The sequence below is a fragment of the Eretmochelys imbricata genome, chromosome 11 (assembly GCF_965152235.1).
Source record: "Eretmochelys imbricata isolate rEreImb1 chromosome 11, rEreImb1.hap1, whole genome shotgun sequence".
NCBI lineage: Eukaryota > Metazoa > Chordata > Testudines > Cheloniidae > Eretmochelys > Eretmochelys imbricata.
The window spans coordinates 2,883,397-2,905,748 of NC_135582.1; the positions used below are offsets into that span (position 1 = coordinate 2,883,397).

The 22,352-nt window shown below is 50.3% G+C and overlaps 2 protein-coding genes across 6 annotated transcripts in view; one reads left to right on the forward strand and one right to left on the reverse strand.

The window, feature by feature from the left end:
- The window catches only part of USP37 (ubiquitin specific peptidase 37), a 52,785-nt gene extending 47,639 nt beyond the window's left edge, over window positions 1–5,146 (reverse strand). For 2 of the 3 annotated variants that reach the window (XM_077829573.1, XM_077829571.1), the window contains exons 1-2: window positions 5,011–5,146; window positions 2,250–2,467 (exon numbers count right to left, since the gene is read on the reverse strand). In XM_077829573.1, coding sequence (XP_077685699.1) covers window positions 2,250–2,405 — 156 coding nt within the window. In that variant the 5' untranslated portion in view covers window positions 2,406–2,467; window positions 5,011–5,146. The remainder of the gene's footprint in view (window positions 1–2,249; window positions 2,468–5,010) is intronic. The other variant, XM_077829572.1, reaches the window with a different exon arrangement.
- Window positions 5,147–5,275: 129 nt separating this feature from the next.
- Window positions 5,276–18,260, forward strand: CNOT9 (CCR4-NOT transcription complex subunit 9). Of its 3 annotated transcripts, none has more exons than XM_077830049.1 (8): window positions 5,276–5,437; window positions 9,403–9,582; window positions 10,430–10,545; window positions 12,006–12,115; window positions 13,773–13,882; window positions 15,947–16,045; window positions 16,911–17,002; window positions 17,728–18,260. In XM_077830049.1, exons 1-8 carry the CDS (start codon window positions 5,414–5,416, stop codon window positions 17,894–17,896), a joined length of 900 nt encoding a protein of 299 aa, XP_077686175.1. In that variant the 5' UTR covers window positions 5,276–5,413; the 3' UTR covers window positions 17,897–18,260. The 3 variants fall into 3 exon arrangements, with proteins under 3 accessions (XP_077686175.1, XP_077686174.1, XP_077686173.1); XM_077830048.1 differs by having other exon boundaries at window positions 16,911–17,001; window positions 17,721–18,260; XM_077830047.1 differs by lacking the exon at window positions 5,276–5,437 and having other exon boundaries at window positions 9,370–9,582; window positions 16,911–17,001; window positions 17,721–18,260.
- The last annotated feature ends 4,092 nt before the right edge of the window (window positions 18,261–22,352 follow it).

Consider the following 22,352-nt stretch of genomic DNA (forward strand, 5'->3'; position numbering starts at 1 on the left):
TTCTTCACTGGATTCAAATTTCTTGATTCTCTCAATCCTAAATGAATGAGAGGTCAGTAAAATTTCATTTAGCTGCCAGAGATATCAAAATTAAAGAAACTTTTAATCAATTAAGCATTTTTTTTCAGATTTTTATCTGTTGTTCAATAACTCAAGACTTTTGAGGGCTAAACTATATGAAAGTTTCTAAAAGGTAAAAATTCTTGACAAGTTGGAAAAAAACTGGCTTGGTAATCAGTAAGTATCAAAGGACTGCTTAATATTCAGTACATATTTAACTTGGTTTCTTTTTTTTTAATAGAGTAAAAAATTTACTAGTGCAACAAATACAACGTTAACATAAAAAAAAGTTGCCCTCCCTAATTAATCTACATATTCCTTCTCACTTTCTGCTAGGTTGGCTACGAGAAATCACCTGACCAATGATACTTTTTTTGGTTGCGCGTACCTTGAGGAAAACTTTTTTAAACAGATGAATAAACAGAGTTCTTGGTATCTTCAGGAACCAAGTTACGCATCACTGTAACATTTCTAGTGTGGACATAATCCACTTCAGTCAGTGATTAGTTTTTCATTTGGTGAAGCTACCCTTCCACCATCTTTTATGCCCAATCCTTGCTTTTTTAATTAACTGAAAACTTTCAGTACAGCAAGAATTCAAGTGGGGCCTTCAAATCTTCCACTCTCTCCTAAAACAAGCACACCAGAAAAGACTCTCAATCTTGTCACCATCCAAGGTCAAACCTCCTTTTGCAACTTAAAAAGCTCTGAAGACATAACAGTATTCATCGTCCTCCATTCTCTCCAGCCACCAGTTGTGTCTTTTTTAAACTAGATTATAAAGTCTCTTGGACAAAGAGACTATATATGTCTGTATATAGAATCTAGCACGATGGGGCCCCAACCCAGCTGAGGCCTCTAGGAACCACTAATAATAATTTTTTACAAGTATGAAGAGCTGCTAGCTCCAGAGAGAGAAAGATTTAATTCAATTTGCCTCTATAACAGGACAATAGGGTCTCCCAAACCTGCAGATGAAGAGGTTTCTGATTAATCTGAACTTGAAGACAGAAAAAGGGACTTTTAAAATTTCTCCCAGTGTTTCCTATTACAGGAACTGTTGTTTCAATACATGAATATCACCAAATTGCTGAGAATTAAGTTCACACACTTTGTTTATCAACTTACAGTTGGCATGATCCCTATTTTTCTACCAATATGCTCATTAAAATCTTTGGTAGCACATGATACTAGATTTACTCATCTCACCAATCCAAACAAATTCCCTGCCAATAATACACAACTTTGCTCTTCCGTTCCTAATGTAGATTCAGCAGGTACCTTCTGGACCATTAAATCCGTCCTATCCACTGAAGGGAACCCTTCCCAGGACTCCTCAGGTAAGAAGGCAGACAGTCCTTAGGGATACGAAATATACAGTAGCACTTAGACGAAGAATCACCCAAGCTAATCTTTTTCTTACATAGAAAACATAGGACTTGCCATACTGGCTCCAACCCAACTTTTATGCTTTTATACTTTGTCTTTTTTAGATTGTAAGCTCTTCAGGGCAAGCACTGTATCTTCATGTGTGTTTGGACATGGTGTTTGGGGCACCCACTGCAATTTAAAAAATAATTAGGAGGAATGGGATGTAAATAAGAGAAGGAGAATTTAGGCTGAACATATGAGACTTCCTGACAGCGAGATCTATCAAGTCTCCCAAGGGAAGTGCTGGAAGTCAGGTTTCTTGGCACATTTAAAATCTAGACTGGACAGTACTGTAGTCCATGTACAACAGTGAAGAGTCTTGCATCTGGACTAAGGGTATGTCTACATTGGGAATTTTCAGCAGTTCAACTGGAAAAAGTGCTAGTGCAGACAAGGTGTAGGTGACCTAATAGGTCTTCACATACGTGCTCTGGAAGTTTATCAAATAAGCAAAAAGAGTTTCAAAAAGATAATTAAAAAGCAAGATACTATATAGTTGGTCATTTTCTTTCATGTCTTAAGCTTTTTCATTTCTTCCCAGTTAATGGTTTGCTCACTCCGGCCTTGGCATTCCAACAATACACCTGAATAATTTAAAGTATGGTTATACAAAAGGATTAGTGTTCTGGAAATGAAAACCAAGGAAGAGTCACAGGGGGAAGTTTGTGTGATACTTAGTAGTCTTGGAGATGACAGCTGTTCACAAAAGGGAACAATCCATGCATTGCTCATACAAAACACCTTGATATTTGGAGTACCTGAAATGTCTTTGGAATTCCTCCAACATTGTAGTGAACCACTAGACTCACTTTGTTGTCCTTCTCCACAATTTCAAAGCTTCCTTCTTTCCATTTTGTAATCCCAGTTTGTATGCTACGCATCCGGACAGGTCCATGCACCTTCAGTGGAGCCATTTTTTTTTTTTCCCAAATAAATAACTTATAACAGATTAACTAAATTTACTTCACCTTGAAACCTGTTAAAAATAAGAAAATTAAAATTGGTAACTGGCAAATATATCTGCGTAAAGTGTAAAAATAAGGAATAGCGTATTTTGCAGGAGTTTAGTGAAAAAATAGAATACATTAAACAAAACATAGATAAAGAAATCTTCCACAATTTGGACAGCATTACTTTAACCCACTGGCCCCGAACTTTTCAGGGTCATGACCCCCTTACCCCGTCTATGCTCCCCCTCCACCAGGCTGGGGGTGAGGCGGGGGGAAGAGAAATATGGACAAGGGTAAGGGGGCTGAGGCTGGGGCCACAGATGAGCACTGGGCCAGGAGCAGAGGTGGGTGGATCTCCCTCCCGGTTGGTCAGCCATGGGGTGTGTCCCACAGTTTGGAGAGCTCTGCTTTAACCCCTAAATGTTTAATGTTGGGTGAGACACCAAAAGATCTTGCAAATCTAATAATGTAGTTTCCACAGAGTTTCCAAAACAAATCCACCTTTAGCTAAGACCAAGCAGGGAATGATGATGGGTAGGGGAGAAAAAAACAACACTTTTTTTTTTTTTTTTTTTTTTAGGAAACCACTTTTTTCCAAAATTAGACAACGAAACATCTAATGAGAAATCTGCTTTTAGTAACAAAATTTATTCTTTGTATTTTACATGCTTGAATCACTGTCACCTCAAACTCACACATTTCTCTGTCTCAGCCACCTGTTGCATCTTGTCATTGGTCCAGATTGCAAACTTTTGAGTATAGATTGTATTTTTACATTGGTACAGCACTTAGTACAATGAGACTCCAACTTGACTGAGGCTTCTAAGCAATACTAATACAAATTACTAAAATAACATGACAAATTATTCTGTAAATACTTCATGTTTTGATAGGCATTGTCTGATCAAAGCTTCTGTCTTTCCTTGGTTTTTAATAATAGGAACACACACATAACCACCCTTTTCTATTTAACTTTTGACTAAACACTATTCTTAATTACAACCTAGACACACACAAGGTACAGTAACTAAATAGCAGGGTCAAATCAGTTCAAGTTTGAACAACACAGTTTTAAGGGAGTTTCTTTAAAGACAATGAGGGTGTTTCCGCAGGTTAATCAGCAGCAATATGTATAGCAGAGTGCCTTACTGAACCTGCCCTTTCATCACTAACTCTGACACAAATTCCATGAAAGGCGATGCAGTTTATCCAAAAACACAAGACTAAGAAGTTGCATTCCATCACCATTCCCTAGTGTAGACTTTCTCTCTCTCCATTTCTGCTCTGCTAGTGAAAGTAATGGTGGGAGTCGCCAATACACACAAGATACAGGTGTCAGCTAGATCTGCTCTCAGCAAGGTTATACACGTTAGTCAAAACCAGTGCTTCCTCCATTAATGGCACCTGTAGAGCTGCACTGCAGGGAAAAATTAAGCAAAAGTCTAGCGTAAACATATCTATAGACCAGACTGCTGTCAATGGCTAAAGCTAAGTACTTAAGTATTTTGCCACTTTTTATTGCAGCTTATTCTCTCCACTCCCCTTTAGTTTTCTTGCAACAATGTAGACAGGCCAATTGGACGGAAGACCGCAATCTACAGACTCACACCTCCTCAGACATTCAAACAGAGAAACATTTTCTGATCATGACATTGCCCCGACCACATTTTTGATAGTGAAAGAATTAGGGAATCAGAGGCACACTTTCTTTTCCAAATATCAGAGGGGGAGCCGTGTTAGTCTGTATCCACAAAAACAACGAGGAGTCTGGTAGCACCTTAAAGACTGACTAATTTATTCGGGCGTTAGCTTTCGGGGGTAAAAAAATCCACTTGCTCCGGTGCATGAAGAAGTGGGTTTTACACCCACAAAAGCTTAGGCCCAAATAAATTTGTTAGTCTTTAAGGTGCCACCGGACTCCTCCTTGTTTTTCTTTCCCAAAGAGCAATTCGATATCGATAGGCCCCAGGAAGACAGGCCCTGACCTTCTTCATCATCAGCTGCAGGCCTCTGTCCAGCCCCAGGACTGCCGTGCTGAGGTCAGCGGGGGTCGCTAGACCTGCCAGCCCTTCCCCACACGTCCCCCTAGGTTGGGGGATCCAGAGGAAACCAAGGCCTGGAGCGCGCGGGGTGTGTGTGTGTGGGGGGGGGGCTCACACTAGCTGTTGGGTAAGGGCAGGGCCCCCCCAGGAGCGTCCCAAACGCCACAGGCCGGGCTCAGGGGCCGCCTAGGGGGGTGGGGGGCACAGCGCGGAGGGGAGGGAAGCCGCCAGGGCTGAGGGCAGCCCGAAGAGGGAGCACCAGGCCGGGGGGGGGGGGTCGGGGAGGGCTGCCCTCCCTGTGTGCCGTGGGGGGGGGCGCCTAACGCGCAGGGCTAGAGAGCGACCCCGGGGCTGCCCGTAGGCGGCCGGGCGGGCCGGGGTCCCCGGGTGGGGGGGACCGCAGCGCCGGGGGGAGCCGGGCTCCCCTTGTCTGCGTGTGCGTGTGTGTGTGTGTGTGTGTGTGGGGGGGGGGGTTATGGCCCCTCCCCGGCCGCCCCCGCGGCTTCCCCTCCCCCCTGCCCCGCTACCTGCCGCTCGGCGTCTCCCGAAGCCCCGCTCGCTCCTCAGGGAGACCGGGGGGCGGGGGAGGCAGATGGCGGGAAGCGGGCAGCAGCGCGAGACTCCCCGCGCGCGACACGCACGCACGCACGCCCGCCCGGCGCGGGCACGTCACCACGCCGCGGAGCACGCGCGCAGGCGCCGGGTGGACCCCGCGTCCCCGGACACGGAGCGCTCCCTGCCCCAGAATTCACCGCGCGCGGGCTCGGTCCGCGCCCCGCCGGCTGCGCGCGCTCGGCGCACGTGACGGGGCGAGAGGGCGGAGGGCAGGGGTCACGGCGGCGCGCAGGCGGCCTGGGCCCCATGGCGGCGGCGGCGGCGGCGGCGGCCTCCTGATCCCGGCCCTGGGCGGCGCGAGCGGCGGCTCCGAACATGCACAGCCTGGCCACGGCCGCGGTGAGTCCCGCCCCCGGCGCCGGGTCCCCGTTCGCAGCTCGCCCGGAGCGGCCGGGTCCCGCCCCCCCGGCCGGCCTGGCCTCGCCCCCACCCCCAGCCTGGCCTCGCCCCCCCGGCCGGCCTGGCCTCGCCCCCACCCCCAGCCTGGCCTCGCCCCCCCCGGCCTGGGGCCCCGTTCAGCCCGGGGGGGCCCCCGCCGTCCGCCCGCTTCTCCTCCCATCGCCCCTCCTGCTGCTGGGGCGGCGGCCCCCGAAGAGCCCGGGGGCGGCCCCGCGGGACCCTCTGCTCCGGCGCCTGCAGGAGGCCGCGCAGGCCGGAGAACTCGCCCCGGGGCCCTTCCCAGAGCGCGCCTCTTACCCCCCCCCCCGCCCCCCCGAGCGCCGGGGTCCCTGCCGGGCCAGGGCCAGGACACAGCGCTGGTGCCCGCGGGGAGCCCCGGCACACGCGGGGAGGCTGAGACCTTGCGGGGGGGCTTCTCGCGGCCCCCCCCCCCGCAGCACGTGCGGGTTCCCGGGGCGAAACATCCCGCCTCGAGCTGCGGGACGCTCCTTGGAACCGGAGCCCGTGAGAGGCCTTGCCGTGGCGTGCGGGCGCCGGGGTGGTTTGCTGGGAGATCAAGTTGTAGGGATGTTTTAAAATTCATTTACTGCCAGTCCCAGTCAGACTTAAAAAAAAAACAAAAACAAATATGAGTCACCCAAGCACTTAGCGGTATCTAATTCCAGCAGCCTTTAGTTTTCCTAGCCAGTCTAATGCCATGATTGTAAAGAATCATTCCTGGACTAAATACATGTGTGGAGTACAAACGGGTGAAAGCAGAAAGTTAACTATTTTAGCCGTCCCTTACGATTTTAGAGCAAAATGCTTCTATCCTTTTTTATAGTGGATAAGGGATTGCTGTACCTCCCATTAAGCCCCCAGCTATACGCTAGGCTTCCTTGCGATAAACTGTTTTTAAACAGTTATCTAATAAAAACAACTGGTTGATGTGAATGGAGAGCAAGTTGTTGAGTGCTAATTTAAAAAGTCTTCAATATATATATACGCTCTGTGAGCTGTGATGAAATGTGTTTACTGTCCACCAACCTGCATTTATATTTAGAAATGTAAATGGGGCCCAAAATGCAGCCCGGTGCTGATGGCTGCAGTACATAACCCTATCCTTAGGCAAGGCTGTTAGGCCTATAAACAGGGGTTTTTATTTTTTAGGTTGGAAGAAGTTGCTGTTACAAAACTGTAATAAGGCAGAGCACTGGCCTTCTACATAGTGAGACTGCTGGCAGAGCCTGCATTTAGATGCTAATCTGAAAGGGGCATAACATAATAGAGGGGAGGTCCAGAGAATGGAGCAAAAACAATAAACGACAGAAAACTTGAAATAGAAACATGAGAGTGAAAATACAAATTAATCAGACCCCTGCTAGTTCATTCTTGTTAAATAAAGGTTCATTCTGGTGTTATCATGTTGATCATCTAACAGTATATGTAGAGAAACACACACAATTCGGCAAGGTTGTGTGATAATCAATGTTTTTTACCCAGAATGCTTGGGGGGCAGTTTCTTAATTAAAGAAGTCTCCAACTGGCTAAATCAAGGTTGTTATGGAATTATCAGAGTTGCAATTTGGCAGGGTCACTGCAGGTAAATGCCCTTACTCTTGTGAAATGTGTTGTGGGCTCTTCAGTGATTCACAAGCGCTCAGTGCGTGGTGCTTTAAGACAGCTATGGCATCACTCTTGCATACATGAGGTGCAACAGAGTACATTTAGTAAGATCATTGATAAGTGTCTGCAATGTTTACATACAGCATTTGACCTTCACCAGGATCTTAGGGAAGGAGAATGAGACTGTGAGCCTTGAAAACAGCAAGTTGAAAATTAGAGTATTTTATCAATGACTGCATTAAAAGCAGATGAGACTTTCAGGGAAAAGAAACAGATGGGAATCTGTAGGGTCTGGGGAGAAATTTGATTCTTTCTTAAGAAGGCACTGGACACTATAAATTTGTGCATGCATTGCTGAGGAGTCAACACATTTGAACTGTTAACTTGAACTGAACTTTCCAATATGTCTAGCAAAATAGACCCGAATGTTTATCTGTCAAAGGGCTTGTCGTTCAGTCGTCATAAACTAATACAAATTAGACCTTCCAGTTTTCCATGTATTTCTAAGCACTGTTATAGGATTACACTTCTCACTCTTAAAACAGAATAAATTTGTCACTTTTCACCATTCAAGAGATACCCTGGTTTGAGGTTCTGAAAAGCTATCTGGAAAACAGGGAGAGAGGAGAGGGGGCGAGAAGGATTGATTTGAGGAAAGATGAAGAGTTAAAATGTGTAGTGAGCTTTGCAGGGCAGGGATTGACTGTGTGTGACATCTACAGATAATCTGATGGCACTAAACAAATACTTTTCTAAGTGAATAAGAACAAGGGGTTATTAAGTCTACAGATTTTTAATAGCATAAATACCAAGGGTGGGGAAGGATTAGTTAGAATGTGCATGGGATATAACTGTGCCGAATGGATGAAATTAAGAGAGAAAACTTTACCTAAGTATCAGGAAACACTTGTTGATATTGAGAAGTGAGGCTGTGGAATGGTATCCCAAAGAATTAGATGGACCCTAATACGCATCTCATCTCTAACTTGAACAGTTCTGTAAGGATTGGTTCTTGATGTACAGTTTCACTTCTGGTACTAGTTGATTTCACTTCCTAGTTCTTGTGAAAGAGTTGAGTTGCAGAGGACACTGCAAGGGAATGCTTAAATCTAACTACACTGTAACTAGTTGGTCTAAACGTCAAGAAAATAGTCCTATTCATATCTAGTTACACCTGAATTTTCAACCTAAACTACCAGATTGTCAGTTTAATAGAGCAGCAATGCATTAGTTTTGTATTGCTGTTGTAAAGAGCATTCGCAAAGGCATGAGACTGTTTTTTAATGAAAGTTTAGCTTTTCTGCAAAGGAAATCAGGGAGATCTTAAAATCCTGGATTCCCCAATGTGATTCTTTTCTACCTGAGAACTCACTGAAGATGTTATTCTTTCACTGATCTTGTGAGAAAGTGGGTATGGAAATATCTTTTTAAAAACTGTCATCTTTAATCTTAAAAATATTACCCGAGTGTGGGTACAGATTCAGTTCTCTCTGTCTTATTCTGGAAGGGATTTTTACCACACAGCAAATTAATAAGGGGTTTCCCTTTAAGATATATACTTAGGGAAGAGACTGACGTTCATGGGCAAGCAAGATGGATTTGTGCAACATCTAGTTGTAACAATGTCTCTTTAGCAATACTTTTAAAATGCCCTGGGGTACCATGCGAAGGGTGATGAAATAATTAGAATCTTTTTCATTTATGTGGGACTCTTATTTTATTGTCGTTTTGAGTGAGAGTCGCTTGTGTTGAAAAGCTGCTGTCTTGAGCTTTTTGGAGGTCTAAAACCAGTGGAATCTAAACTAACGTGTCTTAAGAACTCCTTTAAATACATTTTTATTATGCATACACTTTGAATGCAGGGTCTAAAGATACTTAACATAGACAGGGCTGGTGCTGTGATATAGCATAGATTTCTAGTGGAAAAAGAATGAAAAATAACCTGTCCTAGTCTTTTGCTTGTATCGATGGGAAGTCATGCGATTCGCTGAATGTTGTTGAAGGAAGTTGCTAGATAACATTTTGCCAGAGGATACAGAGAAACTACAGTAGCGAGAGATTTATTCCTTGAAGCAAAGCACCTGTCCATGTTTCGTGGCAGGTGAAATGATAAGCATTGACCTGAGACCATTATCTGTGTCCAGAACACTATTAGAAAAGCAGGTCTGCTGCTTTCTTCCTCCTCTAATTGAGGTTGCATTAACTGCCTGGCTTCATCTGTCTCTCTCAAAGTAAAAAGGGTCTGGTTTGAATCCGAAAAAACCGTGATGTACTTACACGTTTTATTGTCTTCCCTCAAGCCTGTGCCGACAGCACTGGCTCAGGTGGATAGAGAGAAGATCTATCAGTGGATTAATGAACTATCCAGCCCCGAGACCCGTGAGAATGCCTTGCTGGAGCTGAGTAAGAAGCGTGAATCAGTCCCGGACCTGGCCCCAATGCTATGGCACTCATTTGGCACAATCGCAGCTCTTCTGCAGGTGGGTGCTTTTCCTTTGCACTGAAATGATGCTCAGGGTGCTGTGCAGGTGACTGGGAGAGCTCGCTCATTGATGTGGCATCTCATGGGTTTCCTCAGTTACCTCTCCGTCACTTAACCCTTCCTACTGCAAGAGAGCCTTTTGAATAAAAACACGCATGTCCCTCCTTGTTTACCTCTTCAGCCATCCACCACACTCCACAGCTGCTGCTTGACTCTCTGAATATGAGACCTGGGAGTTTCCTTTGAGGAATTAAATTAAAATAAGAGGGACGGGCACTGAGAAACTCCTGTTCAGCATACACATGGAGCAAGGGAAGAAAGTCAGAAAGGGCTTATGTTAGTAATCGACAGGCATGGGGCAGACTTTTCCTCCTCAGTCACTTCCTTATAACTGCCCCCTGTGCTCACGCAGTTCATCCTTCTTGGTACCCATAGCATCTTCGCTTCACGGAGACGAGAGGTCCCAGCATATGATAGATCAGGATAGAGCTTTGCATGCTGGGACTTCTAGGCACAATGAACTGCACCGCTGTTATTTGTTGGTACTTCCAGGGCATCAGTTACCATGGTATCTAACTGACAATTAAAGGCAGCTGTAATCTGCTTAATTACATGCAAAATAGATGCATCACCCTGATACCTGGCAATTTGCATGGTGCAGCCCTCACTTGGGCAAAGTTTGTTCCCTAGGTTACATAACTTCCTTTTAAAATGATGCATGAGGCAGTGATGTAGCAAACAGAAGGCAGCCATCTCTCTGGCACTTGCAGCCGCTTATCAGGCAAATGAATTTCTGCAGCTTGGTCCAGTTTTCTCCTTTAATTTGCTTTGTTTAACTTTCTCAGGAAATTGTAAATATTTATCCATCAATCAACCCGCCAACCCTGACAGCCCATCAATCTAACCGAGTCTGCAATGCTTTGGCGCTCCTGCAGTGCGTTGCGTCGCATCCAGAAACCAGGTAATTGTCATCAGTCATACTGGCTAGCCTCGAAGTACCTGTAAACTGTGTGTCGGGCTGTGTAAATCATTTGTTTTGTGTTACTTTGGGCCAGTGGTAAGTTCATTTATATTGCCTCCATGTTAAAGGCAGTGTGGCATATGGCACTAGACGATGGACAGCAGCACTGTCTTGTCACTAGTTCCTTTGTGGATCTTTGCATGCAGCTTTACAGAAACCCCAAACATAGGACTTTGCATATTGAGATTTCCTTAAATACTCTAATCTCTAAAACCTGGTCTTCCTAAGACACTCCAGCTGAGATTGGGGCCCTGTTGTGCTAGCACCTAATAAGAGCTTGCAGTGTAATTTGACACAACAATGGGTGGGCGGAAGAGAGGCACAGCCAGGGAAAATGTCCCAAAGTCACTCAGCAGGTCAGTGGAAGTGCCATGTCCGGAGTCCCAGTCAAGTGCCTTATTTGCTGGAGAACACTGCCCCTCCAATATCCTAGGGCCTCACTGTCCCTGTTGCTTGACGACAAGGAAAGGAATAATCCAGGGGCTCGCCCTAAAGAACAGTGACCGAAACCCAGAAGAAATCCGGCCTAATGGCCATGTTCTCTCATGTTTCTGTTCTCCCTGTGAATAAGGCCCTGTAACGAAACTGTGGGAACAATTAGGAAGCTTCAGCCTCTGCCAAACAAGGTTTCACAGCACTGCTCCTTAAGCCAGTCTTCAGGGAAATAGTCCAGTTTTTTCACTGGATTCCTTTATAACTACATAAAAATGTGAAAATTCAAGATCAGTATCTGAAGGGTGGATTCTCTTTACTCTGAACACAGTCATTCAGTTCAGTAGAGAGAGCTCCCCTAGGATGGGCTTTGGAAATGGTATGTCAACAGGGGAACCTCTTCATCTGGGGACTTCCCACAATCAGAATTCTTTCCAGCCCATTATCAGAAATGGGTTCTGGGGCTGGGAGCCAGGGATGACTGAGTGCTGTGGTGACGGTTGGTCTTGTGTAATATTTATACTGTAGTCGTAGCTGGAGGCCAAGCAGATTGAGGTCCCATCCTGCCGGGGGCTGGGCATGCACCTGGTAAATAAGTTGCTGCACCAAAGCATCTGCAACCTACAAGACCAGCTGTAATGTGGGGGAGACAAGAAGCAGATCAGGATGGGGGAGATGGGTTAATACAGAAATGTGGATATGTGAGATCCTTAGCCTGTTGGGAGCGATACCTATGACCTGTCACCTGCCTGCCCATCCTGCACTGACGGTGCGGCCCGCAGTATGTCAATTCCCCTCTCTCCGTTTGTGAAGGAGGATACTTTGCCTGCCCGTCTAGAGCGATGGGTGTTACTGTCTGGTGAGGCAGAGGCAGATGTACCACGCTGTGTCACTGGATTGTGTGGTCTGTTTAGCCCGCTTGGCTTCTCATGGTATATGTTCAATGTGTCTTCTGCCTTTTCTTCCAGGTCAGCCTTCCTTGCAGCTCACATCCCTCTCTTCTTGTATCCCTTCTTGCACACAGTTAGCAAGACTCGTCCATTTGAATACCTGCGGCTTACCAGCCTTGGAGTGATTGGTAAGCAGTCATGCAAACACTGGGAGCACTGGCTCCTCCTTTCCTATGGGCCAATTCATCCCATTCCTTTAGTGTAGCAGCACCTTAAATCACTGTTGCTGTCCTTCCCTACGTAATCTTCTGAGTTATGTGATAATGTCTAACTTCCCATTGATGTGCAGAGAGCTTACCAGCGTGACTCCCATTAATACTAGTGGGAATTGTGAAGATAAATTCTATGTGACCGTGCTAGAAAAGACCCTAGAGTTTTGGACCACGGCTGTGTTGCTGGCGGGGTTTGTCACACCGAATACAAGTGCATGGCTGATGTATCGATAGCATGCACCTAAGCCACATCTTGGTTTGGCACAAGAAAAATTGGCTCCATTGGGAAGTTCTGGTCTCAAAGCAGGTGGGGAGTTCTCTTGCAGGAACAGGGAAGCTGCTTTTTCTTCAGCTACAAGCTGAGCCCATCCAGAGAAGTAATTACTGAGGGGGTCAGACTTCCATAGTTTTTCTCCATTTTCTTGCCATGAATTTACTTGGGTGTCATTTTCCCCTATTTTTTTCTTTTCCTAAAAGCTTTCTAACCCAGCACAGTAAGATAGTGTCTCTAAAATGCATTCATTTTTCATGAAGGTTGCCAGTGGTCAACTGATGGTACGATTCAGATCGGGTTTGTTTTATTGCTGGGAGGAGACAAAGCTTAGACTTTACCTGCCTTTTAAAAAATGGCATATTTGCTTCATTCTGCTGAACCACTGCAGTTCCCTAGCCAGAAATGTCCGCAGATTTAGCGTGAGGATTGCACTGGCTGTTCAGTTCCCCCTTTAAAATCCCTGGGGGCATACAGGCACTGGTTTATGTAGCATGTTCCCATGCCGGTCACACTGTTCTCGACTCAGACTAGTTGTCTCAGAGAAGCAGTCTGCACTCCCACGCACAGCGTGGTGAGGATGTATGCCCTGGAGAGACTTGGAGCACAGCTTCCAGGGACTTTTTGGTCACCCGGCATTGAGTGTTGCATGAAGCCATCTTCTCTTCCTCTTTTTTCTGCAGTGTGTCGCTCGGCATGTTGGTCACAATGTGCTAGTTGGTTTTCATAGAGAAAAGGCCCAATCCCTGCCATGTGACGCAAACAGTGTAAAGTCAGACAGAGAAAAGCAAGGGGGGGGTACAACCAGCGAGCGAGGAAGGTAGCGTTTGCAGCATCAACGCTTTAATCTTTTCCGATGAGATGTGTACCGTATTCCCAGTAACCCCTCCTGCTTCTCACTGCAAGTCAGCTAGATCCACTCCAGGTGGCATGGGACTTGATAGGCCTCTCAGCTGACAATGACTCCGGTTAATGGCTCTTAAGTTCCAGACAAGCGAGTGGGTGGGCTGCTTTCGGCAAAGCAGGTGCTAGGAATCCAAAGGATTGTCCCCACCGGATAGTAACAGTTTCAGAAGCCGAATTTGGGATACAGCTGCTGCTTGAGTCATCACTCCGTAACCATTCAGATATTCTTTCTTTGTACTCAGGCTGTGCCCAAAGTCTCCCGTTGTGCTGGACAAACCTGAGCAAAGCTTGTGTTCTCGTCATCACTGTGATCATATAAATATTTGGCTCCTCGCTCAGGCTGCTCTTTCCAAGACAGTAGTGATTAAAATCTGAAGTTCTTTTGTCTGTTTTTAGGGGCCCTGGTGAAGACGGATGAGCAAGAAGTGATAAACTTTTTGTTGACAACAGAAATTATCCCCCTCTGCTTGCGCATCATGGAGTCTGGCAGCGAACTTTCCAAAACGGTATTTGCTTTTAGCTGAATTAAGTGATTTGTTTTTGTTGGCCTCTTGGCCGCTTCCCCCTGGTTCCCAGGTGTTACGTTCATCATGTCCCTGCAGGCAGCAGATCAGCGCATCTTACCAGTTAGTTTGAACTTCCCCCTGTTGCAACTTGACATTGTAAAACAACGGGCAATTGCTGATCCCTTTATCTCCTTTAAAAACGTTGCTCTGAAGATCCGAGCTGGATGTTATCCACCGTCATCCCCCGCATTAGCTGTGCTCTCGTGCTGCGTGAGGGGCCGTGTTGCTGGTGACTCCCCCACCCCGCCTTGCTGGAGAATGACCTTCCCGTGGCCTGTCTTGGGTCTCCGTTGTCCTGAATTGGTGAACACCGTGACTGTGCCATGCTGAAGCGTGACAGTAATGCCTCACTTGCTAGTTCTTCTGGCATCCTCAGGCCAACCACTGACCCACCCAGTCATATACGCTCCCCCCACCACTCGACCATATTCGTAGATGTTAAGGCAGGAGGGTACCGTTAGTCTAGTCCCGCTTCCTGTATAGCACAGGCCAGAGAATTGTATTCCGTCATGCCTGTACCTAGCCCAGTCACTCGTGGTTGATAAAAGCATCTCTTCCAGAAAGGCAGCCTGGCTGTGTAACACTTGAGAAGAAAGCCACAAGCCAGCTGGGCAAGGTTGTATATGGCTAAGCAGGGCTGTGGCCTGGGGTGTTCCTCCCTGTCTCCCCTCTCTCAACAGTTGATCGGTCTGAATTGCCCATTACCTCGGGTAGCATGGCGGTAGTTGTTAGGCCATGTCTATGCTACTCCTTACGCTGGCAAACCTTACGTCGCTCAGGGGTGTGAATATTCCACACACACACGCCCCATCCCCCCCCCGAGCAATCGAACTTATGCTGGCATAAGTACCGCTGTGCACGGCGCTGTGTCCGCGTGGGAGCTTCTTCCACTGCCGCTCGTGGGGAGTGGTTTCATGATGCCGACGGGAGAGCTCTGTCCCGCCAGCGTAGAACAGCTGCACGAGAGATCTTACAGCGGCGCAGCTGCGTCGTGCAGTGGTGAGCGCCGTAGTGCGGACGTAGCCTGAGTGAACACGGCTCAACACGACCCTGCTGTTGTATCTGCCTGTCTTCCCCTTGTAGCGTTGTTGTCGCTGCATTGGCCCCAGGATATTGGCGAGTCAGGATAGGTGAGGTCATATCTGTTACTGAGCCAACTTCTGGCGGGAAGAGAGACAAGCTTTCGGGCTACGCCGAGCTCTCCCTCGGGTTTGCAAAACGTGTTGCAGCTAAATACAAGGTGAAACAAATGGTTTAATGTAAGGTGTTCACACACATTCAAGGTGAAGTGGCCCATTAGCATCCCTGCAATCATAGGACAAAAAAGGGGGTTAGTGGGTTACAGATGGTTGTAATAAGCCGTAAATCCAGTGTTGTTTAAGACCATGATTTTTAGTGCCTAGCAAAGTTATGAATTGAAGCTCCCAGGCTCGTCTTTTGAAAGTGCTCTGTGGGTTTCCTTTGAGGCCGAGGACTGGTAGGTCAGATAGAGAGCGATCGCTTTGTGACAGGTGTCCGCCCGCAGGGCACATGGTGTGTTTGTCTTTTATCATTTTCCTGTGCGAGTTTATACGGGGGTGTATTGATTTCACCCACATCGTTGTTGTTGGGGCATTGGATGAGGTGCACCATGTGTTGTGAAAGGTATGTATAGCTACCAGGGATCCTGAAAGGTGTTGCGGGGTGTATATCCCTGTAGCTATGGAGAGATGTCTGCAGGTTTTGCATCTGTTGTTCGAGGCAGGGTCTGGTGCCCCTTTGAGTTGGTCGGTCCTGATCTGTTTGTTTCTTTCTCCCTTTCACAGTGAATTCCATGTGCTGTGAAAGACCAACTGTTCCTTCTGGTTTGAAACTGGGTAAACCTGTTAGCCACCCCTGTTGAAATACTTGGTGCCCTTGGCATGTGTCCGTTTTGCAGTTGGTAGGGGTTGCTGTCAGAAGAACAAACAGGACGTGGTCCATTACAGGCGCAGCTGGTTAAGTGATTTCTCCCCTCTGTTCCAGGTTGCTACATTTATTCTACAGAAGATCCTCCTGGATGATACAGGATTGGCGTATATCTGCCAGACTTATGAGCGGTTTTCTCATGTCGCCATGATATTGGTAGGATTGGTTGCTCTCTTCACTTACTAACGGGGTTACACTGGAGGAACCAGCTTGTGTTTACCCATGATAGCACCTGCTGCGAAGGATTCGTCCTATGCAGGCTTCCCATGGTCAGCTTTGTAAATTCACCTGCAGCTTCTCATCTAACTCTTACTGGGATGAGTGTAAAACACATCATGGATATTTATGACTAGACTGACTAAAACCTGCACAGTTAGAATCTCCAAGGAAGATCCCTCAGTAAGGGGAGTGAGGTGGGACATAAACAATGCAAAAAGAGCTATTTTAGCCGCATAGATCAATTAATATCCAATGGGCCTGAGGTCGGATTATGTAGATTTTTGCCCAGTGCTTATCAGACATTCGTTATCCCTCCTTTACGGCTCTAAGGAGAGGGATGCTGTCGCTTGCAGGCAAACCGAGTGAGCGGATGCTGAAACCCTAGCCCTGGGAAATGATTTCCATCCTGAACCTTGGACCAAAAATCAGGGAGATGGAACTCTTGCAGGTCCTGGGCTGAATATGAATAATCAAGTTTTAAAGGAAATGGCCTGGTGATATAATCTGTAATGACAGCTGGGTCCATCCAGCTGTAAGTGGGTCTTGGTGGAAGAGAGCCCCACAGTAGTGGCCCCAGTTTGAGCAGGGTCTTTGAGTTGGGGTCATCTCCTATTAGTGTTACAAGCTAGACTGGAAAGAGGACGGTCTGCCTGCCAGCAGGCACCAGTCCTCTCTGCTTTGGTGGCTGCCAAAACCCGGTCCCAGTCCTGGGAGAATGAAACAAAACCACTGAAGTCGAGCACTTCCTAGTCCTTTTTCTAAACACCATTTCTCTAACTGGAGCCGCTCCTTTGTCGAACAGGGTAAGATGGTCCTACAGCTCTCCAAGGAGCCGTCCGCAAGGCTGTTGAAACACGTGGTCCGCTGCTACCTTCGCCTTTCCGATAACCCAAGGTAAACATTTTAGGAGTTTTCAGGGGCTCTTGTGGGGCAGAGAGCAAAGGTGCTTCCCCCTCTTGCTGGAAGTGCCATTCCGTTGGGATTCCCGCTTCGCGTGTCTGCCTCTCACTCCGCCTTGGAAGCGGAACGGGACCTTTCTTGATACAGACCCATGAGCTCCCGCAGCACCTGCCGGCCACGCTGGCTCTGCCTGACTCTTGTAACGCAGGTTCGGCAGGTCAAATGGTCATAAATTACAACTGTCCCAGCGCGACTTGAAACGTAGGGACCAGGGCCGGTGCTGCTGCGCGAGCTTCACCTCGCTCCTGTGGGGCTATGCTACAAAGGGCTCATGGAAGGCAGAGTGGTGGAGTAATCAGGGGCCACTTCTCCGGCTCGCTACATTTGCATTTACTCTGTCCCTCACTGGGCAGGCTCTGAAGCCTCTGACTCTGCAGACGTGCCACTCCTCTCATGTCTGGAAGGGGGTTGTGACTGGGAATGTGTTGGAACTGGGGGGGCCCTTGGGTCTAATGTGGGGGATCTGCCTGGAGCTTGGGTTTGGGGAAGGAGGGGAGGTCATGGCTACAGTCGTGTTCCCAGGCACGTTCAGAGCAGCCTGCTATTGAGGACACGGGGAAGGCCTGGCCCAGGCTGTAATGTTCCAGCAGGGGGCGTGCTCCCCTCTTGTCAATGTGAGTTTATTTGTTGGCCCCCCTGTTTCTCGTCTCCTGATGTAGGGCACGAGAGGCTCTCAGACAGTGCCTTCCTGACCAGCTGAAGGACACCACCTTCGCCCAGGTGCTGAAGGATGACACTACCACCAAGCGCTGGCTGGCGCAGCTCGTCAAGAACCTGCAGGAGGGTCAGGTCACCGACCCCAGGGGCATCCCGCTGCCCCCGCAGTGACACCCGCGGAGGGTGGGGCACCAGGGAGGAAACAGCTCAGGTTTACAGAGACCCAAGAACCGATGACCTCTTCCAGAACCGCCTGTGTGCGCAGGGCGGCCTCCAGACTGCCCGCCTCCCAGCCGCGGGGGGATTGTGACACCAGCACATACTGTTACTGCAGCTTAAAAGCCAAGCACCGCCTCTTCCCAGCTCGCCTGGCACCTGCCTGGGGCCGGGCCGGATGTGGACTCTTCCCCGTACCGCAGTCTCCGTGCTGGCAGTGCGTGGGGCACGGGCTGCCTCCCTCGCATTCCTTGTCACGCTCACCGTTTACAAGTCTGTTAGACGAGCGAGCTCAATAAAAGTTGACCCGGTTGTTTTATCCCCTCCTCAGAGCGCGAACCGGCTGCGTCTCGCCCATGGGGCGGCTCTCTCTCCGTCCGACGTGGAGCAGCGTCTTTCTGGCGGAGTGTCTGGTTGCTGCAAGTGCCTGCCCTGGCTGTGGTTTCCGTTCGCGACTGGCGATGGCTGGAGCGAGGCCCATCTGCGCTCCACGTGCTGGGGGAGCGAGGGAAGGGAGAGAACTTGCAATTAACCCAGGTGTGAAAGGCTTTGACTTCCTGGGTTCTGGGCCCTTCCTTCGGGGTGGAGGTGACAGCAGGGTAGTGTTTCTGGGCTATAAATTGCGCATTTCAGCTGCTCCGGCTGCTGGGTGACTGCTGTACTCAAAGCACCGTGAACTGGCTGTCCGGCATCCCCTGGACTGAAGTAGAGCACCTCCTCCTAGTGCTGCCCTCAGCCGGCAGGACGGAGCTGGGTTCGAAAGCCCGCTTTGCTGGCCAGGCTTAGAGGCAGCAGCTCGTGCATGTGTGAGCTCAGCCGCTTTGCTGTCCAAAGCCCGTTGAATGAGGGGATCCTGCCTCTGGGCGGCAGGGGGACCGGCAGGAGTGACTTCAGGCAGGTGCCAAGGGCTCCAGGGACATCAGCTATTCTGGGGTGCCAGGCCTCAAGGCTGCCTCCATACACAAGGGCTCTGGCTCTCCTGTCTGTCCGTCCTCCTTCTCCCCTGGCCCAGGTTGGCATCTGCCTCAGCCCAGCAGCTGTTAAGGCGTCTGGAAAGGCAGGCGCGCCCCTGCCTGCGTAGAGAGGGACAGGCTAGCTTTTCAAGCCGAACAGAGCGGGGAGGCTGGGCAGCAGAGAAGGCAGGTTGGCCGTAACTTGTCCAGCAAGGCTAGAAGCCGGGATCCCCTGGCGACTGCCATGCCCTTGCCCTGCAGTGAGAGCTGGGCTTGGCCGCGGCACTGAGCAGCCAAATCTTGCGCTTCCTTGGGGAGAAGCTTTGTCCCTTTTTGCTGATCATCGGCCATGATGTTGTGCCAACAGTGTCTTAACCCCCTCCAGGTCTCTCCTCCCCCAGCCCGCAGCCAGCCCTGCGGAACGGGGACAGAGCGCCAGGCTCCCTCCCTTACCCCGGGCTCTGGTTTTATAACAGATAGTCTCATTTTTTCCATCCCCGCCTTGACGCGACTTAAAAATGCTTCTGTTTTGTAACTTAAACTTAATAAAGAAAAACCCAAAGCATCACTGCTCCTGTCTGATCTCTGAGTGTGGGATCAGAGAGGGGGCCGTCTGCAGGCAGGAGATCCGGGAGGCCTGCCAAGCGCACCCTGAGGCTCCCAGATCCTTGGTTCTTCAGCAGTGGGGGGTGAATCCGCTCTAGGGAGGATCCTGGCAGTTTTCAGTGGGTGTCTCCCTACCTCTCCCCGACCTGTCCGTTGTCTAGACCCACCCCACGGTCTTGTCTGCGTCTGGCTGCAGGAGCTGTTTGTGTGTTGTCTGCGCCATTCACATGAGCACGGCGATGGCTCTTAATCTTGTATTTGGCTGAAGCCGTCCACTGTCAGGTCCTACAGTGTATCGCTGAGTGGGCTTCGGAGGAAATCTCTGGTTCTGAAACACCTCCAGGGAAATGCTGCCCTGCTTCTAAGGCGAGTGGGGTTCCTTTCTACTCCCCCTCCCTGGGCCTGTTGGCTGGGCTCAAAGCAGCCGCTCTCCTACGGAGCAGTTAACAGACAGCGTGTGCTCTCTTTCCTAGGTGGGGTTCCTAGCTAGCTCTGAGCTCCCCTGCAGGGATTACCCGCCCCTCGGTGGCTCTGCCCAAGCCCCGTCATGCCAGCCTGAAGATTCAATCCTGCTAGAGCATCTGCATTTCACTTGGGGCTGCAGATCTGCTTCAAGTGCAATTTAGGGACCTCCGATAAAACAAGCCGAGTCTGGGGCAAGATCCCAGAGCGGGGCTTGGGCCGTTCCTGAGCTCCTGCATGGAGAGGCAGATGGTAAATGAGGCTGGGATCCAGGCGTGAACTAGGTCTGTGCCGTCCCCATAACCCAATTCCAGCTTCTCTCAGCCTGGCTAGTGGCCTCCTCTTGGATGGGGGCTTTCCCCCCTTCCTGTGCGGGGGACCCTGGCAAGAGTTTGGTGATTTGTGGTGGACCTTGTCGGCATGAGTCCCATGGGAAGATGCCAGGTGCTGCCCACAAGGGAGAAAAGAAATTTACCTCCCTTCTGTGGGGGTGAAATCTACAAGCGCCTCCCTGGGAGTGGCCGGGCTGCGCTGGCTGAGAGCGTCGACATGACCGTGCGCCAGCAGCCAGCAGACGGAGCAGAGCTGGATGCAGAGGCTTAGCTGGGCTCCACTGGGCCTGTCGGGGCTGCAGATAGCTCCCGCCAGCACGAACAGCCTAATTCTCCACCCAGCAGCTGGTACCTGGACTCCCGGCCTGGCTCGCAGCACCTCAAGGGCAGCCTGAGTTCAGAAATCCATCTGGGCTCCTGCGGGGTAGGGACCGGCGGAGCCATTCCCAGCTGTGAACTGACAGCACCTGGCCTACTTGTAGCAGGCAGGGAAACTGAGGCATGGACGGGGCTAGACGAGCTGGGCCTAGAAGCCGTGTCTCCCACCTCCCTCTGCGAGCTGCTGCCCGCGGCTCAGGCTGGTGTTACTGTAGTGGGGCCTGTAGAGCGAGGCAGCTCCTCATAGGTGATCTGGGCTCTCCCTACCTCTGCCTGGATCCTTTGCAGCCTCCCTGCCCTTGTCGGTCCATCGGCTGTCCCCCCCATTCCTTTCTGCTTTGGCTATTCTGCTCTCCGGGGACCCCTGAGGAGCACCGCGCCCCAACGCACTCTAGGGCTGTGGGAGCCGGGGACGGGCTACAGCGTGTGAGCGAAGCGGTCGGGCTGCTGGCCACGGGGTCTCGTTACTCGCCGTAGCTCTGAGCTACCCTCTGTGGCTGGCCTGGCCCCTGCAATGGGGATTGCCCCTGAAACTGTTTGCGAGGTTTTGTCCTGCACCCTGTGGGCCTGTGGGAAGAGCAGGAGGCAATGGGGCTGGGACTGAGCAGGACCTCTGCCTGCCTGCCCGCAGCCCTTTGCGTCCCTTTCCCAGCCCCAGAGCTCTCCAGGCCAGGCCTTTTCAGGTTCCGGTGGGGCCCTGCCAAAGCCGAGAGTCTATTTTAATCTGTCTGGGTCCCACCTTCAGTTGCTTCCAGCCCTGGGATGCAGGAGATGGGGCCGGGGCGTCTCCCTGGCAGATGCTGCTGGGTTCGGGTGCCTTCCTCCTGCTTGCTGGAGCCAGGGCAGAAGGGGGCCTCCCTCCAGGCTGGTTCCAGTTTCCTGGCACCCTGGGGTGATCACATTCACGCTCTTGGCCTCGGCCAGGTCTCCCTGGCGCACGGTTCTCGGTGCTGTGCCCGGAAGGCCCCCCCTGAGTTTCCATCCCCCGCCTGGGTTTCAAAGCCCCCTCACTAATCGCTGGTGGCAGGGGGGAGGGTTGGGTTGCAGGCAGGGTTTCGCGGGCACACGCTGCCTGCTGACAGCTCTGCTGGGGCATGGTAGGAGGAAAATGCTCCGGTTTCCCCTGGGGCGTCCTCTGGCGTCTTCAGCCCACTGCTGCGTGAATGCTCCAACCCCTCCTTGTGGCCGACCTGGGCCCCGAACGCAGCAGTGCCCAGCGACCCACCCGGAGCTGCGGCCTGGCTCCACCGCAGAAGTGTCCTGCACACACGTGTGCATGGGCGTTGCGCCCACGAGAAATGACGTGGGAAGAGACCATTTCTGGCCCAAGGCCTGGGCAGGTGGTCCCGGGGCTGGTCTCCCAGGTGCGCTGGGCCGTGTCCAGATTGCTGCTGACTGAGGGTTGATCCTGCGCCCAGGGAAGACGACGGAAACCTCGACACTGTGATTCCGCCGTCAGCTGCGGCTTCGAGCTGCTATGCCGGAGAGGGGGGCAGAGATTCAGATGGTAACGGTGGCGTGGGAATGACTCCTCTGCACCCCTCGCGGCTGTCACGAGTAGCCCCAGAACCCGTTTGGGTCCTTAAACTCCCCAAATCACTGTCTCCGAGCTGGACCCGAACCACCTGCCAGGCGCTGGAGATGCTGCTGCTTCCCCTTCGACCCTGGCCCTGTGACCTG

Bases quoted from the DNA above. Each gene is read 5' to 3' on its own strand.
- CNOT9 (XM_077830047.1), top strand. From the start codon at position 9,370: ATGTACTTACACGTTTTATTGTCTTCCCTCAAGCCTGTGCCGACAGCA. The intron at 9,583-10,429 runs GTGGGTGCTTTT...TAACTTTCTCAG, and splicing joins CAATCGCAGCTCTTCTGCAG to GAAATTGTAAATATTTATCC. The intron at 12,116-13,772 runs GTAAGCAGTCAT...GTCTGTTTTTAG, and splicing joins TACCAGCCTTGGAGTGATTG to GGGCCCTGGTGAAGACGGAT.